Below are 21,092 nucleotides of genomic sequence, written 5' to 3'. Positions count from 1 at the left end.
CCTCCTGGGGCCTCCACACCCCACCCCAGAATTGTCCAAGGACTCTGGGAACTCATAAGATCCTCCTGCATTACCTCCTGGCCACATTTAGACCCTAGACTCTGCCATCAATCCCCCACTCTATTCTGACCTTTCTCCCACCCTCTCCACCGAGGAGGAGGCCAGGGCTGGTGGAGCTGGCTGATCAAGAGGAAAAGACCTAATATCAAGCATATTTAAATTTACATCTCTTCTTTGGAAATAATATATTTAGCACAATGGTTGTCACAAAGTAAATACTCAAATGTGTTAGATATTTTTCTTGGATTGTGACAGTCGTGTCATTATCCAAGTCCTAACACAGTCCTGTTGACATATATTGAAGACTGAATCTGTACACAGTTCTTTCTGTGCCAGTGTCCTGGCCACACAGAACTGACAAAGTCAGAGAAATGGTCCACCATGAAAGGAATGCATTTTTATAATGCACAGCATCAAAAAAAACCATGTGTGGATTATCCAGATTTAAATAGCAGTTGTCAATTCTCACAGCATACTTAAGACATTGTGCTTTGCATTTTTCCACATGTTCCTTGGAGGAAATGCAATGGCCTTGTGTGACTTTTCATTCTGTAAGGTCCTGTCATGGCATGTTAGGTTTTTTCCCTTGGCTTCATTAACACTCTGAATTTCAAACACACCCACTTACTCCCTGATTCAAAATGTCAGAAGCCCCCATAGGAACACAAGGCTGAAAGGTGGGGTTTAGAGTTGACTACTTCCCTGTCTAGCATCTCTCCTGCTCACAAAGGGTTAAATCCCTCCCCATCCCGGTCCTCCTCTGGCTTTTCAGATTTCACAGCAGAAGCAGCTCCCCCTGTGTTCTTTTGAATTCCATGGGTTTGGATGACTCTCTTCTTCATGCCTTTAATTTGCCAGATCACAGAGCTGTGGGCACATCATTGCGCTGTGCTCTTTCGCGACGGAATTCAGTCGAGCAGCAGGAGAAGGCCAGGTTCTTAAACGGGCCTCCGGGCACAGCTGCCTTAATGAAATCATGGCTTTGTCATCTGTGTTGAAAAGAGCGCTCCTTCAGTCCTTGGCTGCCATTGGCCTTTGTGCTGGGGAAGCAGGGACGGTTGGAAATAGAAATGGCAGCCCGACGCGCACCTGCTAAACATTGGCTACCATAAACCAGGTCTCTGAAAGGAGACTGTTCACCTTTAAAAAGGCTTCTGAAGTTTTCAGAGCTACATCAGGTGCAACAGAAATAGCATATTTGTTTATGCAATTGCCTGTTTCCATAAACTCCCATGCTGACTCTCTTCACTGGGGAGGGGGCATGGGGATTTTTGAATTCTCTTAGTCTGGCAATTCGGGCACCATTCATCTGTGGTCTGGTGTTAGCTCTATGAAATTGGCTCTGCTCTGCCCTCAAGGCAGGAAGCAGGGACCACCTTGCACTGATCCCAGCCAAGCACAATGGGACTCAATTCCTCCAACTGAGTATCTGTGTCTCTGGGTATTGTATGCTCTCGCTGAGAAGAGTTCTGTTGTACCTGCTGCAGTTGGGCTGGGAAAGGAGAGGTTCATAAAGGGACTGTTGGTCAGGTTAAGAGGGGCCAGAGAGAAGCAGTGGGAGGCGGTTATTACCAGGGCTGGGCAGTGTGACCAGAGCCAGGAAGGACTGGAATCCTGAAAGAGGACCTATACTCAGAGCTCTCAACACAAGCAGGGCTGCAGCCAGCTCCGGGGTGCCCACGCAGGTAGAGAACAGGCAAAGAAGTACTCCTCCCAGCCAGCCAGGGCGCCCTCGCAGGGAACAAAGCAGGCCAGAGGAGGGTTCATGATGGATTCACAGGGTGAACAGAGCACTAGCCTGCCGTGAGAACGGTGGGGAGAGCCTCCTTGTGGATTTTTGCAGGGTTGTGAGTGGGAAGGCTAAGTCAGCTCTCTCTCCTTTGCTGCCCCAATCTGAGGACATACCTCATTTTCATCTTTGCTGAATACCGGAGGCAACTGGGATAACCCAAGATCCCTGATCACAGAAGTATTCCCCATTGGTTCTGTCTGGTATGGCCCATGTAGGACTCACCCAGTGGTAGCAGGCACAGCTGGACTGCCCTACAGGGAGCCCAGGTCTGTCTGACTGACTCAGTCTGGGACTGAGCAGAGGATGCTGGTCCTCCCTCTTGAGGCTCTTGCACAACCCCCACTGCAGTGGAAAAGATGTGGCACCACAGGGCCCGTGGAGGTAGTGAGGGCTCCTCAGTGGTTCTCTGCCCTTAGAGAAACACTACCTGTTACTGTCTTACCTTAGTCCCCAGAAATATATTTTGTGGAAGCCAAGTCCAAGGAGATGTGCTAGGGTCAATTCAAGCTGGGCCAAGTGCATATTCTTTCTCTATTGGCACGTTACGCCCACTGAGGATTCCTGCAGTAAAGTCAGCTCCATGATGCTCCTTCTACTAGGGAGTTTGACCTCCAAGTCTTTCCTTAATAAAAACACCTCATCTCTTGAACCACTCTGAGAAAAGCCTGGTGAGGTTGAAGCCAGTGATGGGCACTGGCAAAGGACTCATATATGGCCCTCATAGTACCCACCAAAAGTGGGCCTCACCTAACCAGGCAAATCTGGCTGATTTGGTTTGTAAATGGGTTATTTTTGATAAAGCGAGAAACGCACTGTCATCATAGAGTGTGTTAAGTTCTGTTACTTAAGCTAGCAACAGAGCAAATATCATATCCATCTATCACCATGATAATTCTAGTACCTTTAATGTTAAAAAATGGAACATAAAATGCCAAAGTATGCCAACGAAGACCGAACATCTGTCTTAGTCCATTTTGTATCGCTGTAACAAAATACCAAAGGTTGGGTACTTTAGAAAGAGAAGTTTTTTTGGCTCAAGATGTATGGCAGCTGGAAGATCCAGACAGCATGGTGCCCGTGTTCTGGCGAGACCTCCCTGTCTGGATCACAGCACGGCAGAGAAGCCGAAGGGGATCTGGCTGCAGGCAGAGAGGGCCTGTACGTGAGCAGGAGCGGAGCGGAGCAGGGGGCCAGGCTCAGTCTTTTCTAAGAACTCATTCTAGTGGGAACTAATCCACTCCTGTGAGTCCCAAGACCAGCACTGATCCACTCATGAGAGTGGAACCCCAAGACCTAATTATGTTCCACTGGACCCCACCTCTCAAAGATTCCACCAGCTCAACACCACACTGAAGACCACGCTGCCCAGACATGAACCTGTATCCAAACCACAGCTGTATCATAGCCTCAGAGGGCAGGGAGGATGAAGCCAAGGGCCTGCTGTCAGCCCTGCTGAGCTCACTTCCAGCTTCCACCATTTTGCAGCTGCTCGATCTGGGAAAGTCACCAATGCTTCCTAGGACATAAAAGGCTGTCACCCTTCACATAGTCGTTAGTGTGATACCGACACTCAGTGGTTTCCATGAGCATCAGACACATCAAAACATTGGCTCGGTCCCGGGCTCAGTGAATCCATGATGCCATCAGCACCACCACCCTCCTCTGGTCCTTAGGCACCATCACTTTGGCCCTAAGCTCCTGTTCAGCTGGTGTCAGTGCCGAGCCACTGATTCTCGCCTTCCCCCTGGTGCCAGGAAAGCAGACTTTGGAGAACACAAAGTGAAAGACGAACAGTTTGGCCTTCCTGAGGGCTTGGAGCGATGTCATACTGCTTTGTCTTGGCAGAAAAAGCAGAAACATAAGCAGATGACCGACCAGGCTGAAGATACAACAGCAGTTATGTCGACACATTCCCAGGGTTCAAGAGGCCAAGTTTTGTATGGTTCTGGTAGATTGAAGGTTCAAAGAGCTGAGTCAAGTGTATATAACCATTGCCACCACACTTGACTTAGTCATTTAAGTCCCGTATTAATTCCAAAGTTTGTTATGCTGTATGAACCCTGAGTTTATATAAACTATACAAGCTGAGTTCATATTCCAAATTGCGTTATTAAAATAAATTTACCTTTTGTTTTAAGTATATAGGGAAAAGTATAAGCAAAGCATAATAAACTGCAAACTGTCCTGGCTTTCTCCTCTCGCTGTCCCTCTCTCACCTTCCCTCTCACCCCCACTTTCTTCCCCTCAGCGTTTCTTCTGCTCTGAAGGGACATTTATCAACTTCAAATTTTTCCTTTTTATTTATTATTTTATTTATTTTTCCCCCAAAGAAACCTTTTATTTAAGGAATACAGACTGCCTGCATTTTGTAAGTACAACTTTAGGAATACTGTGATTCTTCCCACCATACCCGCCCTCCCCCACCCCTCCTCCTCCCATTCCCATTCTCCACTAAGATCTATTTTTGATTACCTTGATACACAGAAGACCAATTCTATACTAAGTAGAGTTCAACAATTTTATTTCAAAACAAAAATGTTCCTCAACAATCGAGACAAGGGCTGTTCAAAGTCATTGCATCTCAGCTTCAAAATTTTTAAGAGATAACTTTTTTTTTTTTTTCAGGAATTTCTCCACTCAGATACCTTTGAGATAGTCATTGTATTTTTCTTATGAAAAACCGTAAAAAACCATTTCTTCTTTTGAAAACAAAGAGTAAATTGGGAAGGTCTTTCAGGAACAGGTCTCTCACAGTCAGCATATGACAAAGAAATGTAAAACAAAAGCCAGCTGAAACATGGCCCCCAAGTGGCCAATCACTGGGGGAGACATCCGTGGCATCAGTCACTGCTGGAAGCTTGCACAGCTCAGCTAATCACGCCTGGTGATGGTGCACAAATACGCTTTCATCAAACCTGCCCCTGCCTTTGCCCCACTTAAAAATGTTTTATAAAACTGGCAATTTTTAATGCAGATGAGTGGATCATGCCAAGGAATTGATGAGTAGGAGCGTCTCCGGGTTCTCAGTGCAGAGAGTGCCCACAAGCTGTGTGCAGAAACACCTGGCTTGTCCCCAATTCTGGTATCTGTGTATATACCTAGATCAGAACATTTATACTTATTTATCACAAAAATGGAGAGCAATAGATTGAGTGGCCACCCTCTGGTTCATTCCCAAATCCCCACATTGTCTTGGAGCCAGGCCAAGGCTGCAGCTGGGAGTCTGGAACTCAATCCAGGTCTCATTGCTCATGTGGTGGGTGGTTTTATCCCAGTGTTGAACAGGCTGAGGAAACATCTGTCCCATTCACTCTGGCCAGCATCCCTCAGTCTGAATTATCCTCCTGATTTTACTTTGTTTGCTCACTTTTAAGAGAACCTCCTTATAAACTTATTAAGTCAAAACACTTGTTTTCCCTTAGCAAAACAGGTAAGACAATCAATGTGAGATAAGTTCCAATATCTCTCAAAAAAAAAATTGTCCTAATTGACAGGAAAATTTGACAGGCTTCTCTCAACATTAAACTCTGAAAAAAAAAATTGAGTCAGTGCTACCTAGAGAGACACATCTTCCATTTGCTGGTTTACTCTCCAGATGCAACAATGGCCAGCACCAGGCTAGCCCAAAGCCTGGAGCCATGAGCTTCTTCCAGGTTTCCCATGTGGGTAGCAGGAGCCCATCTATTTGGGCTTTTCCCAGGCCATGAGCAGGGAGCTGGATTGGAAGTGGAACAGTTGGGACACAAACCAGTGCCCACATGCGATGCTGGCACAGCAGGCAGTGGCTCCAACATCATACTCTGTTTTAAGAAATAATGTATTTTCCTAAGCAAATTTCCTGTTCATTTTAATTCGTTTACCCCCATCTCAAGCACACAAGGAAGTAATTAACTTGTTCAGAAGTTTTAATTATTTTAAGTTAATCTCACCTCTTTGATGTTTTCTGAGTTTTTCTCAATTCCTGAATGCCATCCAAAAGTTTTGCTAGGGTAAAAAACCCATTGTGAGTTTCTGTCTTTGTTTCTTCTTTAGTTCTTACACACCACAGGTCAATGCACAGCCACTACTGTGTGTTTTGTATTGTTTTATCCAATTTATTAAAATTGCTTTCTATTGCAGGAAAGTTGGGGTGCGGCTGACAGATGGGTGGCAAGATCTCATGCTACTATTTCAGTGAGAAGAATGTTTCTAAGTGGGCGTTCCCATCTTTCCCCCAGAGATCCCACCCAGTTCTCTTATTCTCCTGAATCCCTGGGCCCTCTCAGAAGGGCCCCTTCAGTCCCAGACCCCCGGAGCTCAGCCTCAAGGCCGTGTTCTCTCTGCAGGTCTACCTGGCAGCAGGCACTGTGTACGGGCTGGAAGGCCAGCTAAGCGAGCTGGAAGACGCCGCGCGCTGCATCCACAGTGGCACTGACGAGACGGAGCTGGCGGAGCTGGAGGACCAGGTGGCCACGGCTGCAGCCCAGGTGCACCATGCTGAGCTCCAGGTGAGAACGCTCCTCTAACTCCGCGGGGGACCTGCAGTGCAACAGAGGGAGCCTCCTCTCCCACAAGAATCATTTCAAGCTCACTGTCATCTCCAGTGAGGTTGCCTGAGTATGGTCCTTTTAGGAGCAAGACTCCACTAAATCACTGTTTGAAAGTATAGTCTTCCCTCCCTAATGCTCTCCGTGTAGGTTCTGGTATCCCCAAGACCACCCTTCCCTGATCCTTTTCATTCTGATAATTACCTATTAGACTAAAATTATCATAAGAGCTAAAAGCTATCCAGCTTAACACAGTGACTCCAGTGCCTCAAACAGCACCTGACACAGATGTGGCATACAAAAAAAAATGGGATGAATGAAGGATTTCAGGTGGAAGCACAGACTTCTCAGACCAATATTTTGCACGAGGGGCAGGCAGGATTTAAAAAAATATATATATATATTTATTTATTTGGAAGAATTACAGAGAGAGAGGAGGAGAGGAAGGCAGAGAGAGAAGTCTTCCATCTGCTGGTTCACGCCCCAGGAGCTTCTTCCAGGTCTCCATGCGGGTTCAGGGGCCCAAGGACTTGGGCCATCTTCTACTGCTTTCCCAGGCCACAGCAGAGAGCTGGATTGGAAATGGAGCAGCCAGGACTCGAACCGGCACCCATATGGGATGCAGGCAGCAGCTTTACCCACTACATCACAGTGCTGGCCCCAGGCAGGATTTTGATATGGCTATTTCAGAACTGATCTTCATGGTCTAACTTCACAGTCTGTAAAATGCCTGTGAGGTTGTCATGGATGTCCACCTGGCCTTTGATTGTATGGTCAGAATAATCTAATAACTAATTTGCAAAGTGGGTCTGCAGACTTACTCTCAGGAACCCTGGACCATTTCTTTCAAAGGGCCCCTGTGTTACTCAGGTCTGAGAAACACCCATCTCTACAGAATCAGTTCAGGGGCCTGCTCTTGTCCTGGGAGCTGCCCTGGTCACAAGAAGAGCAAGGCCGCAGCTGTGGCCCTGGGCAGCTTCCCGGAAGGCAGGCAGGCCGAGCTGTCTCTGTGACTGGGGGAGCCGCTGACCATCGTCTCCGAGGGCGGAGACTGGTGGACAGTGCTGTCAGAAGCTCGGGCCGGGAGTACTGTGTCCACGCGGCCAGAGTCTCCCACGGCTGGCTGTATGAGGGCCTGAGCCGGCAGCAGGCTGAGGAGCTGCTGCCTGGGAACACTGGCAGGGCATTCCTCATCTGGGAGAGCCAGACCAGGAGAGCCGGTTGGAGCTGGGAAACCATCAGAAGTCCTCGTCCTGCTCCTCACCTGTCCATGTACACTGACTCGGAGACCCCCGAAGGGGAGGGGCACGGTGCTCCTCCCATGCCTGGTGCAGGGCCTCGGCCAATTAAAAAAAAAAAAAAGAATCAGTTCAGGCCGGCGCTGCGGCTCACTAGGCTAATCCTCCGCCTTGCGGCGCGGGCACACCGGGTTCTAGTCCCTGTCGGGGCACCGATCCTGTCCCGGTTGCCCCTCTTCCAGGCCAGCTCTCTGCTGTGGCCCAGGAGTGCAGTGGAGGATGGCCCAAGTGCTTGGGCCCTGCACCCCATGGGAGACCAGGAGAAGCACCTGGCTCCTGCCATCGGATTAGCGCGGTGCGCCGGCTGCAGCGCGCCTACCGCGGCGGCCATTGGAGGGTGAACCAACAGCAAAAAGGAAGACCTTTCTCTCTGTCTCTCTCTCTCACTGTCCACTCTGCCTGTCAAAAAAAAAAAAAAAAAAAAATCAGTTCGGTATAGACCCCTGGTTAACTGATTTAGGTACAGACCCTGAATCTCAGTACTGCATCTCAGGGAAAACTGTGGCCACTAGAAATCACCTCTTAGGTGATCCTTATTTTTAGACTATGATTTTTATTTTAAATTATAAAAACAATCCCAGTAACCATTGGTATCACTAACTAACTACTCTTGAGAATGAGCAGGTGCCTCTCTTCTACTCCAGTGGGGTTAGGGTTGACACAGCCGTTCCCAGTTCCCAGACAGAGGGTCCCATGGACTGTTCGTTCTCAGCAAGGAGGGATGGACAGCATCTTTCTGTCACCTAGGATACGATGAACTTACTGTCGAAGTTATCCCATAAAGAATGGAGTCACTTGCTTTCCAGTATATTGTGTAGCAAAAGAATTCTCAAATGATGGGGCAGAGTGTAATAATTTTTATGGGTATCTGAGAAGATTTAACTGCGTAACTACTTCTGCTTCTAAGTTTTTAGTCCCAAATTCCATTTTCTGTTTTTTTTAAATGAGCCTATTGATTTTTCATTTTAAATATTATAGTGATGTTATAATAGTCCTCCATGTTCAGCAAACCTTACTTTGTGCCAGGAATCGTGCTCAATGCTTGAGCCCATTCTTCTATCTACAGTGTTAGCAACCATAGGTGGTGACTAGTTGGTCTTTCCCTTTATATTTCTGGGGAAACTGAGGCTCCAGTCCTCAGTGTTCATGGTCACACAGCTAGAAAGTGGTAAAGTCAAGACTTCATTGCAAGTCCTACCTCACATCCTGTGTCACTAACGGTGCCGTGCTGCGTGGTTTCCTGAGATGTGTGTTGGCATGCATGCCCTTGGCTGAGTCCCTAACAGGAGGTTGCTGGCTCTGCCTTCAGCATTGCAGATCGTCCAGTGCTAGGACCTCTGGGACCTCACGTTGCCTGCTGCTGCCAGAGAACAAAGCCACCAGCTCCCTGTGGCCTGTCCACCCCGCCCCCCCCCCCCCCCCAGGTCTCCGAGACGGGGTTTTTGCAGACTGGTAACGGAGTCCCTCTGAGGACAGAAATGCCAAACTGTGTTCTCCTATTAGATGATTTTCTAAGGATTCTACCAACTTGGAGGTTTCCTTTGGGACTTAAGACCACTCCTGGGGACTATGCTTAGGGTGCTGTGATGTGCAAGGTTCTCTGTGAGCACCCCTGGGGGAGGTCTCCTAACTCTTCGTATCAGGAAAAGCTGTCCTTCTGAGTGGTGGAGGTGGAGTCCTACACTCAGCTGTTAGTGGTGGCTCCTGGGAAACAGAGCAGAACTGGTCATCCCCTTCCATCAAGTGTATGCGTCATTATTGGGCACACAGTGCTAGGAAGGAAGTAGGACATAACTGCACATAAAGATAACACCATATAGCAAAATCATCTCTTCCTAGTTGTCTTCTGTCATTGTTCATTGTGCTAGGGAACTACAGCTTGGACAATTATCTCCTCCTTGTTCCAGAAGCAGACAGCTGATCAGGAGGTCAGCAGCTGGCTTCCCCACTGACCTTGTCTCTGGTCCCCCCTTCACAACAGCTTCCAGGGAAGAATGTGGGCATGTAGTCTTCCCCAGTGCCAATGACTGGTCAAAGCTTAGCCTGCAAGTTTTCTCAGATGCTTGTACAATTTACTGGTCTATAAACCAAAGGAATTCACCCCTTACTGTGAAATTGGAGAAGTCAGAAGGGCGCCAGGGCAGCTCACGGGCTCCCGCTGGGCAGCTGAAGTTGTTTGCTTTCCCCAGCTGCCAAGGGCTGTACTTCACTGCCCTCCCTCCTCCTCCTCATCTGACCAGGGCTGGGCAGGGGAAGAGTCTCCCAATCACTTACCATTCAGCACTTCTCTGTGCACTTCCGATAGCACCTACCCAGGTCAGTGTTGTCCAAAGATGCCCGCAGTAAATGACAACAGGATAAGGATCTGTCTTGAGCAGCACCGGCTTCTGAATGGAGTCTCAGGGATGGGGCACACGCATGGGGGCTGCAAGCCTGGCTTCGGGTTACCTCCTTGATTTCCCAGCAGCCCTCAGGCTGTGGCCTCTCTGCAGGAAGACTGATGCACGCCTCAACTCAGCCTGCCTCTTTCTGTCTCGGCCAGTGTACCCCTCTGCAACACTCTGACAAGTCCTCAGAGCTGTGACGGTGTGGCAAGCGCGTGGACGCTGGCATTAATGTTAACATGTCGCAGCCGGTTTGGGGCAGAGCTTGAGTTTATCCCTTTGAGCCGCATTTCCCTCCCCTGTGAAACCAAGAGAACAGTACCTATTTCACAGCATTATTTTAAGGCATGAATGAGTTCAGGGGTTTGAAACTCTCAGCGTGGTGCCTGGCCCATAGTCATGTCCTTTGCTGCAAGCAGGGGCCTTGTTTTCTTCACCACAGGAGACAGGGGAGGACCAGGGTTCTCTCCAGGCACTGAGGGGGCTCCTGCTATCTGTTTCTGTCTTCAAACTCTATGGGAGGAAATCTGAGTTCTTTCTGATCTTCCCATATGGCAAATGAGGAAACAATGCCCAAGAGGAGGCCACTCAACCTCTCAACAAGAGAGATGTACTTGAACCGGGGCTGTAGTTTCAGACAGAGCCACGGATGAAGGGCACAGGGCCTATAAATTGCCCTTGCCCTTCAAAACTCAATTCAGTGTTGCCTCCTATGGCAGCCTTCCCAGACCACTCTCTCTGACCCTCATGCTAAGGTAGGTGACCCTGCTCCTCACAGTGCTCTGGACTTGCATCTATCCTGAGGTGTACTTTGAAGAGGGTGTGGATATGCTAGTCTAGGGCTACCGGATAGAAATTTAAACTTTTAAAGAAAGGTCTGTAAGGTATCGGTTCCCTACAGCACAAAGGAGAGAAGTGGCTCATAGACACTGAATAAACGAATGAGCGTCCATCAAGACTGGTACTTTATAAATCCATGATAGTTTTAACAAGACTCTCACCTTCTGTGTTTTCTCCCTGCTGATCCCGTTTTGCTGTTACGTTAAGATTTCGGACATCGAGAGCCGGATTTCAGCCCTGACCATTGCAGGCTTGAACATCACGCCCTGTGTGCGCCTCACAAGAAAACGGGAACAGAGGCAAAGGAGCCAGGTGTGTCTGTCCTTCACTCTCTCTGTTGGAACACTGGAAGCCTGAAAAATTTAGAAGATAAAAATATCTTTGGTTTTGCAAAGGTGTATTGATCTCTGTGCTCTGCATGTAGGTTCACACCATAGATACATCAAGGCAGCAAAGGAGGAAGTTGCCTGCCCCGCCAGTGAAAGGTACGCTTTCATTAAAACCACAAAGCTACCAAAGAACTAATTTGAAGCATTTCCTCAGAGTAACTCAGAGACCTGAGCTTGAGAACCGGATGTAATGGGGAGTTCTCATCCCAAATGACGCTTGTGTGTCTGGACCTGGATCCCCACTGCAACAAACCCCAGGAAAGGATGGGAGTACAAGAAGTGCGTTTCGGAAGCAATTCTGAGGAACACTCATAGGGGAGGAGAGAGATGATTCAAGAAAGGAAATTAAGTCAAGACAGAGTAGTGTAATTTCTCTAGGCAAATGAGGCTAAATTCTCCTGGGGGCTCCTGGAAGCCAGTGTGAACTGCACTTCTCAGCTGCCTGCCTGGAGGGAAGGCAGATGCAGTATTTGACCCTCAGCTCCTTCACTGGCTTAGCATACTTCTGGAATGCTCCACACATGAGGCAAGCTAGTGTGGCAGTGCTTACAGTAGGCGGCTTTGGATGGGCTGGAACGGTGACCATCAGACACCAGAACGCATTTGCCACGGTGCCGAACCCAGTAGGATGCCAGCAATGCTAGGCCTCTACCCTAATCCAGTGGACCTTTTCAACCATTTCCCTGGATGTAAGAACCACATAAATGGTGATGCCACACTAGAAATTGAGATTTACAAATTTGAAGACTATCACAGTTCCACCATCCTGTATCTGAAACCCTTGGGTGCACATGTATTTCATAATTTCTTGACTTTAATATGGTACATGTCTGCTTCTTAATGTCTCCCCCAGCCCCCGATGTCTGGGAAGCACCTAATAAATACAAGTATCCTTGCAGCAACACATGTATGTGGTCACACTTTGACCCTAAATAGCCACACATCAGTTCACATCAGGTTTTGCTATGAGATGGTTTTATCTCCAAAGTTACACAACTTCGCAGGTTCTAGAGCATTTTCTATTTCAGGATTGCACCCAGGAACTTACGGAGTGTACTGGAGTATCTCCAAGCCACCTTTCCCCAAAGAGCTACCAATGATGCCTTGACTTACTTGATACAAAACAACACAGGAACCACAATCAAACTCCTGACCCATCTAGAACAGAGAGCTGGGTAATCTGACCACCTGGCCTTTCTTCCTTAACAATGGATCCAGTTTCTGGGTAACACTTATTTCCATTTGTCTCCTTTTAGCTGAAAACATTGAGGCATCTTCCATGAGCACCATTAAAACGTTTAACCACAATTTCATTCTCCAAGGCTCCTCCACAAATAGGACTAAGGAACGGAGAAGCACCTCTGCAGAGCTGATGGTAAGTGGCATCCCTGTCTCGGTGCCCGTCGCTGACGGTACCTCCCTTCTGCCCAGAGCCTCGAGAAGCTTCCTCCCCACCTGGGCTCACTGTCTGCTAGATAAGGGGGTGGGGGTTTCCCAGACAGGTACACAGCTGCTTGCACATACCAGATCTGAGAGAAGATTGAGAACTGGTTCTGTTTTCAACCTGCTTTCACCCTTTCCTAGATTTCTTGTTTGCCATTAATGCTGTTCATGACGCCCCTGCATGTGAAGCAAGGAGCATTAAATAGTCTGCGTGAACGCAAGAGGTGACAGCAAGGCCGATGACAGATCGCTTGCTGAAAAACCAGCATCTGTGGCAGAATTTCGGCAAATGCTGGAGGCTGCTCACACAGGAAGTGACAGGCCATGCAGAGCACAGAGCCTGCGTGGGCTGACAGGACTGACGCACAGGCAGATTTATCCTGTTGCCTTGCCCGGCCACCCATCTCTCCTTCCCCGTTCTTCCCCCTCACTGTCTGTCGCACAAGCACACAGGCACCAGGCGATGGCACAATGCTGGGCACATCCCATTCCCTTGGGCGGCGTCGCACAACGGCACTGCTCCCTACCTTTGCTTCGCTGGTCAGCTGTTGTCCGACGCTGCCCAAGAGAGTAGGATGTGCCCGCCGTTCTGCCCTGGGCATCTTCTCCTGGCCTTTCCTCCAAAGACCTGCAAGAGAGGTTAGCCCAGTCAAAGAGCAGACGGCAAGGAGTCAGGGAAGGAATTGGGTCTAAGATAGTTAAAAGTAAACTACCTTTCACAGAGCTTAGACTGGTGCTGGCGAGGGGATGGCTGCTTGATGGCCAAGGGCAATGGCTGCACAGCCTGTGAATGTCCTAAATGCCACCCAGTCGGGTGTGGCATCATGTAGAGTTTGACTCAAAGTTTTTAAATAAAATAAAAAATTACCATAAAGTAACAGAGAGAGAGGTGAAAAGTGAAAGGATGGGAAACACTAAGCACATTTTAAAAGGCAGAAATATTATATTCAGACAAAGCAGATGTCAAGACAAGAACCATGCAGAGACGAGGAAGGGGGCTCTAATCCTGGTGACGTGGGGAAGTGCTGGGCCCCGATGTGTCACGCGGAGTGCCACACTCGACTGCACGAGGGCTGGGGACATTCACACTCCCTCGGCAGCCCAAGAACACCAGAAATAAATCCAATTAGAGAACTGAATCGTGTCATCATTAAGCCTTAATGAAGACGTGTATCTAACTTGATACTTGACAGAGTATTTGCTTTCTTTCAAGCGTCAGTAGTCCATTTATAAAAATTGATTTTATATACCAGCCCACAGAGAAAAACTCAATACATGCCGAAATGCAGAGTGTGTGAAGCTGTTGCTGTGACCACAGCGCCACACGGTCCCTTTTGCCAAGTAGTGACGCCACTGTACCTGATGTCTCACCGCAGGAGCCCACCCTGGAGTCTGCTGTGATGTACTAAGCCCACGGAACCCCACTGCCAGTGACCCACTGCCTCTGGCCGTACACGACAGTGCCTTGACCCAACAGCCATCGAATACTGTATGGATTTCCACCTTTGGGAGGGCCTGGGGAGGTCACGGGGCTGTCCCGATACCTCGCCCAGAAAGCAGTTCCGGACCCCAGCGTCGCGCGGTCAGGCCCACGCTCTGCCTTCGGCTCCCAAGGGAATCCAGGACCGAAAATCAAGACGCTGGCTTCCAGCAGCCGAGCTCCATGTTCAAAGGACCCGTCACTTCCCTGTCTGCTTTGCTACTGCTGTTGTCTTTAAGATCTTTTGTTTTGATCCCTCTGTCGACTAGCGTTCCATGTCAACCATTTATCCAAGGGAAACCGGTTGGGGGTGGTGGAGAGGGACCGGCACAGGGAAGGGAGGTAGGCATTCTGTACTTCCTAACCTCGTACAAGCATCTCTGTCTCACACATGCTAAGGGGAAAAGTAAAACTGCCCCCTGTGCAGTAAGATCAGTCCTCCACCATCACAGATGCGGGTCTCCCTTCAGGCAGCTCATTCCCACAAAGCTCCTGGCGTCTAACAGAGAGCTCTGACCCAGCCATCCCACGCCCAGCCCTACCTGCAACGACGTCGCAATAGGGAGTTAGGGCCCTGCCGCAGACTTACTGTCTCCCCCCCTGTGAAGGAAAGACCGCCACCAGCTCACCTGGAGGGTGCTGCCCAGAGTCAACGTGACGTGGTCTAGCAAGGACCACACCTCAAAGAGGTCTGGGCAAATGCCTAACTGCAGAATACTAACACCCGATGAAATGTCCCCCATCAGTAGTCAGCAAAATAGCAGAATGACGTTAGAGGACAGCCTTAGAAAATGGATGAGTATGAAAAAATGAAGGATAAACTGGACTTAAGGGAATCAGAGCTGATACGTGTGTGGTCTGTCTGGCCCTGTCTCAAAGGCCTCACTGTTTCGAGCGTGTTTATAAAAACCAACTTTGTTTTCTCCTGGTATATTCTAAATCAGAGGATGAAGCAAGGTAGGATAGGAAGCAAGGCAATAGCGTGACCGATGACTTTAAGGAGATCATGTTTTGCCCCTTTGAATCCCAGTAAAATCATATCCACTCAGTAACCCCATCTTTCAGATTTGATAACTGTGACAGCCAGAGAGATTAACTTACCAAAACCATACATTTAAGCTTGTTATCATCGGATACCTCCTAGAAGCCTAGCCCTGTGTTCTTTTGCTGCTGTGTACATTTCCAAACCTGATTTGCAGCCAACTGTATGTCGTGATCATCTCAGATGCGGGGGGGAGGGGGTCCATGTATCTTCCAATAACACCCTTGCTGATGCTGTGTATGTGTTACCCAACAGCAATGACACCTCTGAAATAAGGACATCTTTCTTTTTGTTCTGTCGGTGTGATTCAAAGCAAAACAAAAAAAATTTTAAAAACACAACGAAAAAGATCTGACTTCCAAATAGAATGTTTCCTTTAAGAGGCATGAAAAGCAACTATTGTTGTGTTACAGTGTTAAAAATATTCAGTTTTGACAAAAAATGTGTACTGTGTAAGCCTTGCAAAAAAAAAAAAAAAGCCTGCTCTATGGCATTTGAATTTTTATAAAGACTTCCTTGTGCCAAATAAGTGCAAAGATTTAATTTACTATTAGAAACCATAAACATATGTTATAGTTCCAGAAGAATTATTTTGTCATCAAGTGATTTTGATCTCTAGTGTCAATATTTATATTTAGATTAATTTTTATAAATGAAAATATTTTAATGGTTTAAGAAAATGAATAGGATAATAACTTTGATGACTTCTGAAAGTTACGCTTGCCTTCATGTTATATGCACATTACCAAGAATTACTGTCAAGAAAAATGATAAAGAAAGAAAAGTCATTTATGAAAGTGAAGTTTTTGAGTGTGCGTTTGTTGTTGTTAAAGGTAACTAGGAGAAAGTGGGGGAGAGGGAACAAAGTCATATGGCCAGAAATTGGAGGGACCAAGAATCAAAGTCACTGTTGACCCCTCCCTCCTTCCGGTTCCACCTCCATTGCAGGTTCCCCTGTACACAGCATTTCCCTTCAACCACCCCCACCTGAATCGTCAGGTAAGAACCAGCAGTTCTCAAAAAGAGTACACTGTGCACCATCACCCTGGGGGGGATGTTTAAAAATGTGTGGAAGGGGGAGCAGGCATTGCGATATAACAGGTTCTTTAAAGATTTACTTATCATTTATTGGAAAGGCCAAGTCAGAGGGAGAGGTATCTTCCATCAGCTGGTTCACTCCCCAGATGGCGACAAGGGCTGGGGCTAGGGCTGTGCCAGGCCAAAGCCAGGAGCCTCTTCTGGGTCTCCCAGAATGCAGGGGCTAACGTGCTTTCCCAGGCACGTTAGCAGAAATCTTGATCAGAAGTGGAGCAGCCAGGTATCAAAGGTGGCAGCTTAATCCACTATGCCACAATGCCAGCCCCATAACAGGTTAGCCTGCCACTTAGGATATCTGCATCCCATATCATTGTGCTGGGATGGAGTCACATATCTGCTCCCAAGCTGGCTTCCTGCTAATGCAAGCCCTGGGAGGCAGCAGGTGATGGCTAAAGTAGTTAAGTCTCTGCCACCCACAAAGGAGACCCAGATGGAGTTCCTGACTCCTGACTTCAGCTTCTTGGCCATTTTGAGGGGCGAACCAGTAGATCTCTATCCACATCTACCATCTCTGGTTGTTCTGCCTTTCAAATTAAAAAGGTAAACATACTGAGACTTTATTACAAAAACATGGAGGCAGCTAGTGTGCAGAGTTTAAGGACATTACTAAAGATCCTACAATCTTACAATCCTACAAGGCAACGTGGCATAGTGTGTAAAGCCACTGACTGCAACATTGGCATCCCCTATGGGCACTGGATGTCCAAGCTGCTCCACTTCTGATCCAGCTCCCAGCTAAAAGCCTGAGAAAAGCAGCAGAAGATGGCACAAGAGCTTGGGCCCCTGCCACCCATATGGGAGACCTGGAAGAAGCTCCTGGCTCCTACCTTTGGCTTGGCCCATGGTTGGCCAATGCAGCCATCGGGGGAGTGAACCAGCAGATGGAAGATTTCTCTGTCTCTCCCTCTCTCTAACTGTGCCTTTCAAATAAATAAATCTTTTTTTTTAAAAAAAAATCCTATATTATTCAGGAAAACCCCTACTACAAATAATTATCCAACCCAAAACATCAATAATGCTGAGGTTGAGAATCCTGAGGAAGACACTAGAGGTCAATGTTAGGTGTCAACAGAGAAGCCCCTACCAACCTCTGGGGGTGGGGTCGCTGAGTCAGGAGCAAGGCAGGGACTCTCCCAGTCTTTTGCAGGCTCAGTGGAAGTTGTCCCCTGAGGCTGAAGTATCCAGAACACTCAAGCCAAACACTGACCTTTGCCATTCCCAAATAAAGCTAGGAACCCTCCACTAACCTGAATCTCAGCACGTCTCATTTGCACTTCCAACAAGCTCTTGGGTGAAAAAGACACTGCTGATGCTCCAAGGACCACATTTTGCAAACCTCTGACCTAGGAGCAAGGAGAAAGGAAGCAGCTGACCTTAAAAGCCACCACCTGTACCTAGGATACTCCGCCCTGAGAACAGTGGAAAGGAATGAGCTACCATCTCCTGTCCATCAAGCTCCACTCATCCTACTCTTCATATCACATGGAGAAACTGATGCTAGGAGAAACTAGTCAGCCAGGGAGCTGGGATGTAAAGGAAGCTCTACCAAACTCTAGAAATCTCTCCTCCGCATGCCAGAGAAGGGGCTATCTCGAACGTCACAGCTGGGAAACGAGGATTTGGGAAAGAATGCATTCTTTGTGGAGCAACCCAACCGAGCCCTGCACGTACCTCAAGTGATTTCCCTCAGACAACTTCCAGAACAATGAGGGTGAGTCTACCAAGGTGCCAGGGTAGAGGGTGTGCGAGGAGACAGCATGGAAGCTCTGTAGCCTCCCTCGCCCCGCCCCTTAGCCTGCCCCATGCATCTCTTTCATTTGGCTCTTCTGAGATACATCCATGAAGGTGCAACTGTAATCACACGTACAGTGCCCTCCTGAGTTCTGAGTCCTAGTGAATGAACAAACCCGGAAGGAGAGTCACCATTGTGCCTGGATTTGTAGCTGACGAGGCCGAAGTGCAGGGAGCCTGGGGACCGCACTTGAGGCTGGCGTTTCAGGTAGGGCAGTCTTGCAGGACTGAGCTGGAGCAGACTGTAACCTTGGCATTCCAGATGACCTTCTGTCCAGCCAGCTCTCCTGTGCAAGAAAAGGTAAAGAAAGGCCGCGACGTGAACAGAGGTTTCCTGAGTGAGGCTGTGGTGCTTCCTCCTTCCCCTCCTCCAGAAAACAAATCTTCTCTTTTTCACCCCATTAGAGAGCCACCTTCGCAGGTAGCTGCATGAGAACGCAGAATGGATTGCAGTGGTGCCCCACGGCCACCCAGAACCAAGGAAGGGACCTTAGCACCCTGCATCTTTAATTCAATCTTTGTAAAACTGCATTGCTGACCTATCCCCAAGATGAGGAGTCCTCCATACCCCCCCCCCAATTCTCACAGACACCTGCCAAACACTGGCGCTCCACGCTCCTGCCCCCGTGCCAAACTCCAATCCTAACACAGACCTCAGAGCCCCTCTCTTCCCCCACTGACTCTAAAAGAGAAAATGCGGAGCCCTCGCCCCAGCCCTCTCAGCCTTCCCTTTCCACTGCTTCTCCATCTAAACTCCGTGATTCTTATTGTTCCCAATACTGTCTCCTTTCTGGAGTAGCAATTAAGAGACTTTATTTTCCTGACGGGAAAGCAAGATTTCCTGAGCTAAATCTAAATCTGGTTGTCCCCAGTACTCATTCTACTTTTCTCTACACTACCATTATGTGGCTGGCACAGTAATGTTTACTCAACATCAACAACAAACAAGCTAACATTTAGATGGTCAAGGCACTTCCTATAAGGGGTTGGGGGAGCAGAGTAAACAACCCGCAACAACCCCAGTAGACCAGCTGGAATCCTCTCCAGGCAGGTAATTCCTGACCAGAATTCCTGATTTTCCCATCCCCCTAACCCGACATCTACATGCCAAGGGAGAGCAAGACATGTAAGACCGTGAAAAGGGCCAAGAGATGGACATCGAGTCTAGTGCTCAAGGTGCTGCTAAGAACAACTGTGTCCCACACTGCAGTACCTGGATTTGGTTCCTGACTCTGGATTCTGACCCAGCTTCCTACACATGCAGACTCAGAGGCAGCAGCTGATAGCTCCAGTGATTGGGTTCCTGCCACCCAAGTGGGAGACCTGGGCTGAATTCAGCCCCAGCTCAGGCTCAGCCCCAGAGATGAACATCTGGGGACTGGATCATCGATTGATGGCTTTCTCTCCTTCTCTTTCCAAATAAATAATTAAAAAAAAAAAAAAAGACAACGACGATGAAAGGGGATGCAGCCACACCCAAGCTACAGGGGCATTGATCCTCTGGAAGCCAGAAGCCCTGACAGCAATGTGTTGAGCATCTCACCTGCAGGAACCATCATTATCAGGAAACTGGGGAGAGAGGAAGCTCTACTCACAGAAAATGCACAGGGAGTACTTGAATAAGTTCATGTGTAATGAAATTAAAAGATAAATGTCTTCGGGTACAAAATTTTTTGTATACAAAGATTCTTCAAAGGTGAATTAAAAAAAATGTGTATTACAGGAAAAATATGTATAGGTTTCAAAGTATTTTGCACCAAAATGAACTTAGCTTTTTATTTGGTTTTTCTATAGATTTATTCAGGTACCCTCAGTGCCCTATTTTCTGGGGTAGGTAGGTACAGTGTGAAAATGGAGAACTCAATATTCAAAACACCTAAAGGTTGCAGGAAAAAACAAAAATCTGGGCTCCACTCTCAGATCTGCCATTGGTCAGCTCTGTGACCTGTCCTAAGCCCTATAAAATGGCATTACAAATACCTTCCTTATGGTGCTGTTGAAAAGTTAAATAAGGGGCTGGCATTGTAGCACAGCAGTTAAGCCACTATCTGAACTGCTGGGATCCCAAACAGGCACTAGTTCGAGTGTTGGCTGCTTTTCATACAGTCCAGCTCCCTACCTAGGCACCTGAGAAAGCAGCAGAAAATGGCCCAAGGACTTAGGCCCCTGCACCCATGTGAGAGGCCCAGATTAAGTTCCTGGCTCCTGGCTTTGGCCTGACCCAGCCTTGACTACTTTAGCTATTTGGAGAATGAACCAGCAGATGGAAGATCTCTCTCTCTCTCTCTCTCTCTCTCTCTCTCTCTCTGTGTGTGTGTGTGTGTGTGTCTGGCTTTCAAATAAATAAATAAATCTAAAAGGTTAAATGAAATGCATGAGAAAACTTTCAGCAGAACGCTTGGTAACTAAGGTATTTTACTACTTCCTTCCTCCTTTTTATTTTACAATAAGGAAAGCATTCAAATATCAGCACCATGCCTAATTAGAATATAAAATTCATTCCTCAATGTTACTACGCATGATAGAAGAGATTATTGTTCTACAAATATTCTCTGACTCTATCCCTTAACTCTGGGAGAAGTCCACCACCCTGCCCCATGGAAGCGGGGCTTCAATGTGCCTTGCCTCACGTTCAGTGGAGTATACTTCAACCCTTGCTGCGTGATGTGCTGTGCTGGACAGCTTTTTCACTATAACTAATGCCCAAGTGGAGCTACTCATGAAGGAAGATTTATTTCAGCTTACACCTTGGGATGACCACAGTCCACGATCAGGTGGCCCCATTGGTTCAGGTGTCTGGTGAGGCCAGTGGATGGTGGAGGGGTGATCACATGGCCAGCCAGGAAGCAGAGAGACAGGGAGCACACACATCCATGTCTGTGTCTCTCCTTATATAAAACCACCACGATTTGATCCTATGCGTTCCACCACAGTGACTTAACCTTGTCT

The 21,092-nt window shown here is 47.9% G+C and overlaps 1 protein-coding gene and 2 long non-coding RNA genes across 5 annotated transcripts in view; 1 reads left to right on the top strand and 2 right to left on the bottom strand.

Moving 5' to 3' along the window:
• Positions 1 to 14,191, top strand: part of MYRIP (myosin VIIA and Rab interacting protein) — a 250,095-nt gene extending 235,904 nt beyond the window's left edge. For all 3 annotated transcript variants that reach the window (XM_062200662.1, XM_062200661.1, XM_062200663.1), the window contains 5 exons: positions 6,178 to 6,339; positions 11,108 to 11,212; positions 11,325 to 11,385; positions 12,546 to 12,664; positions 14,109 to 14,191. In XM_062200662.1, the coding sequence (XP_062056646.1) occupies positions 6,178 to 6,339; positions 11,108 to 11,212; positions 11,325 to 11,385; positions 12,546 to 12,664; positions 14,109 to 14,141 (480 nt within the window). In that variant the 3' untranslated portion in view covers positions 14,142 to 14,191. The remainder of the gene's footprint in view (positions 1 to 6,177; positions 6,340 to 11,107; positions 11,213 to 11,324; positions 11,386 to 12,545; positions 12,665 to 14,108) is intronic.
• Positions 4,402 to 7,840, bottom strand: LOC133766861 (uncharacterized). The gene is made up of 3 exons (XR_009866774.1): positions 6,184 to 7,840; positions 5,782 to 5,836; positions 4,402 to 4,950 (listed from the first exon to the last, which is right to left on the bottom strand). It is a non-coding gene; the product is annotated as an uncharacterized LOC133766861 (long non-coding RNA).
• The window catches only part of LOC133766860 (uncharacterized), a 185,525-nt gene continuing 175,090 nt past the window's right edge, over positions 10,658 to 21,092 (bottom strand). Inside the window, exons 6-9 of the long non-coding RNA XR_009866773.1 lie at positions 18,276 to 18,430; positions 17,600 to 17,695; positions 13,260 to 13,360; positions 10,658 to 11,253 (exon numbers count right to left, since the gene is read on the bottom strand). This is a non-coding gene — a long non-coding RNA (uncharacterized LOC133766860). The remainder of the gene's footprint in view (positions 11,254 to 13,259; positions 13,361 to 17,599; positions 17,696 to 18,275; positions 18,431 to 21,092) is intronic.

This window comes from Lepus europaeus, chromosome 9 (genome assembly GCF_033115175.1).
Source record: "Lepus europaeus isolate LE1 chromosome 9, mLepTim1.pri, whole genome shotgun sequence".
Classification (NCBI taxonomy): domain Eukaryota; kingdom Metazoa; phylum Chordata; class Mammalia; order Lagomorpha; family Leporidae; genus Lepus; species Lepus europaeus.
This window is presented reverse-complemented; position numbering and strand designations above follow the sequence as displayed.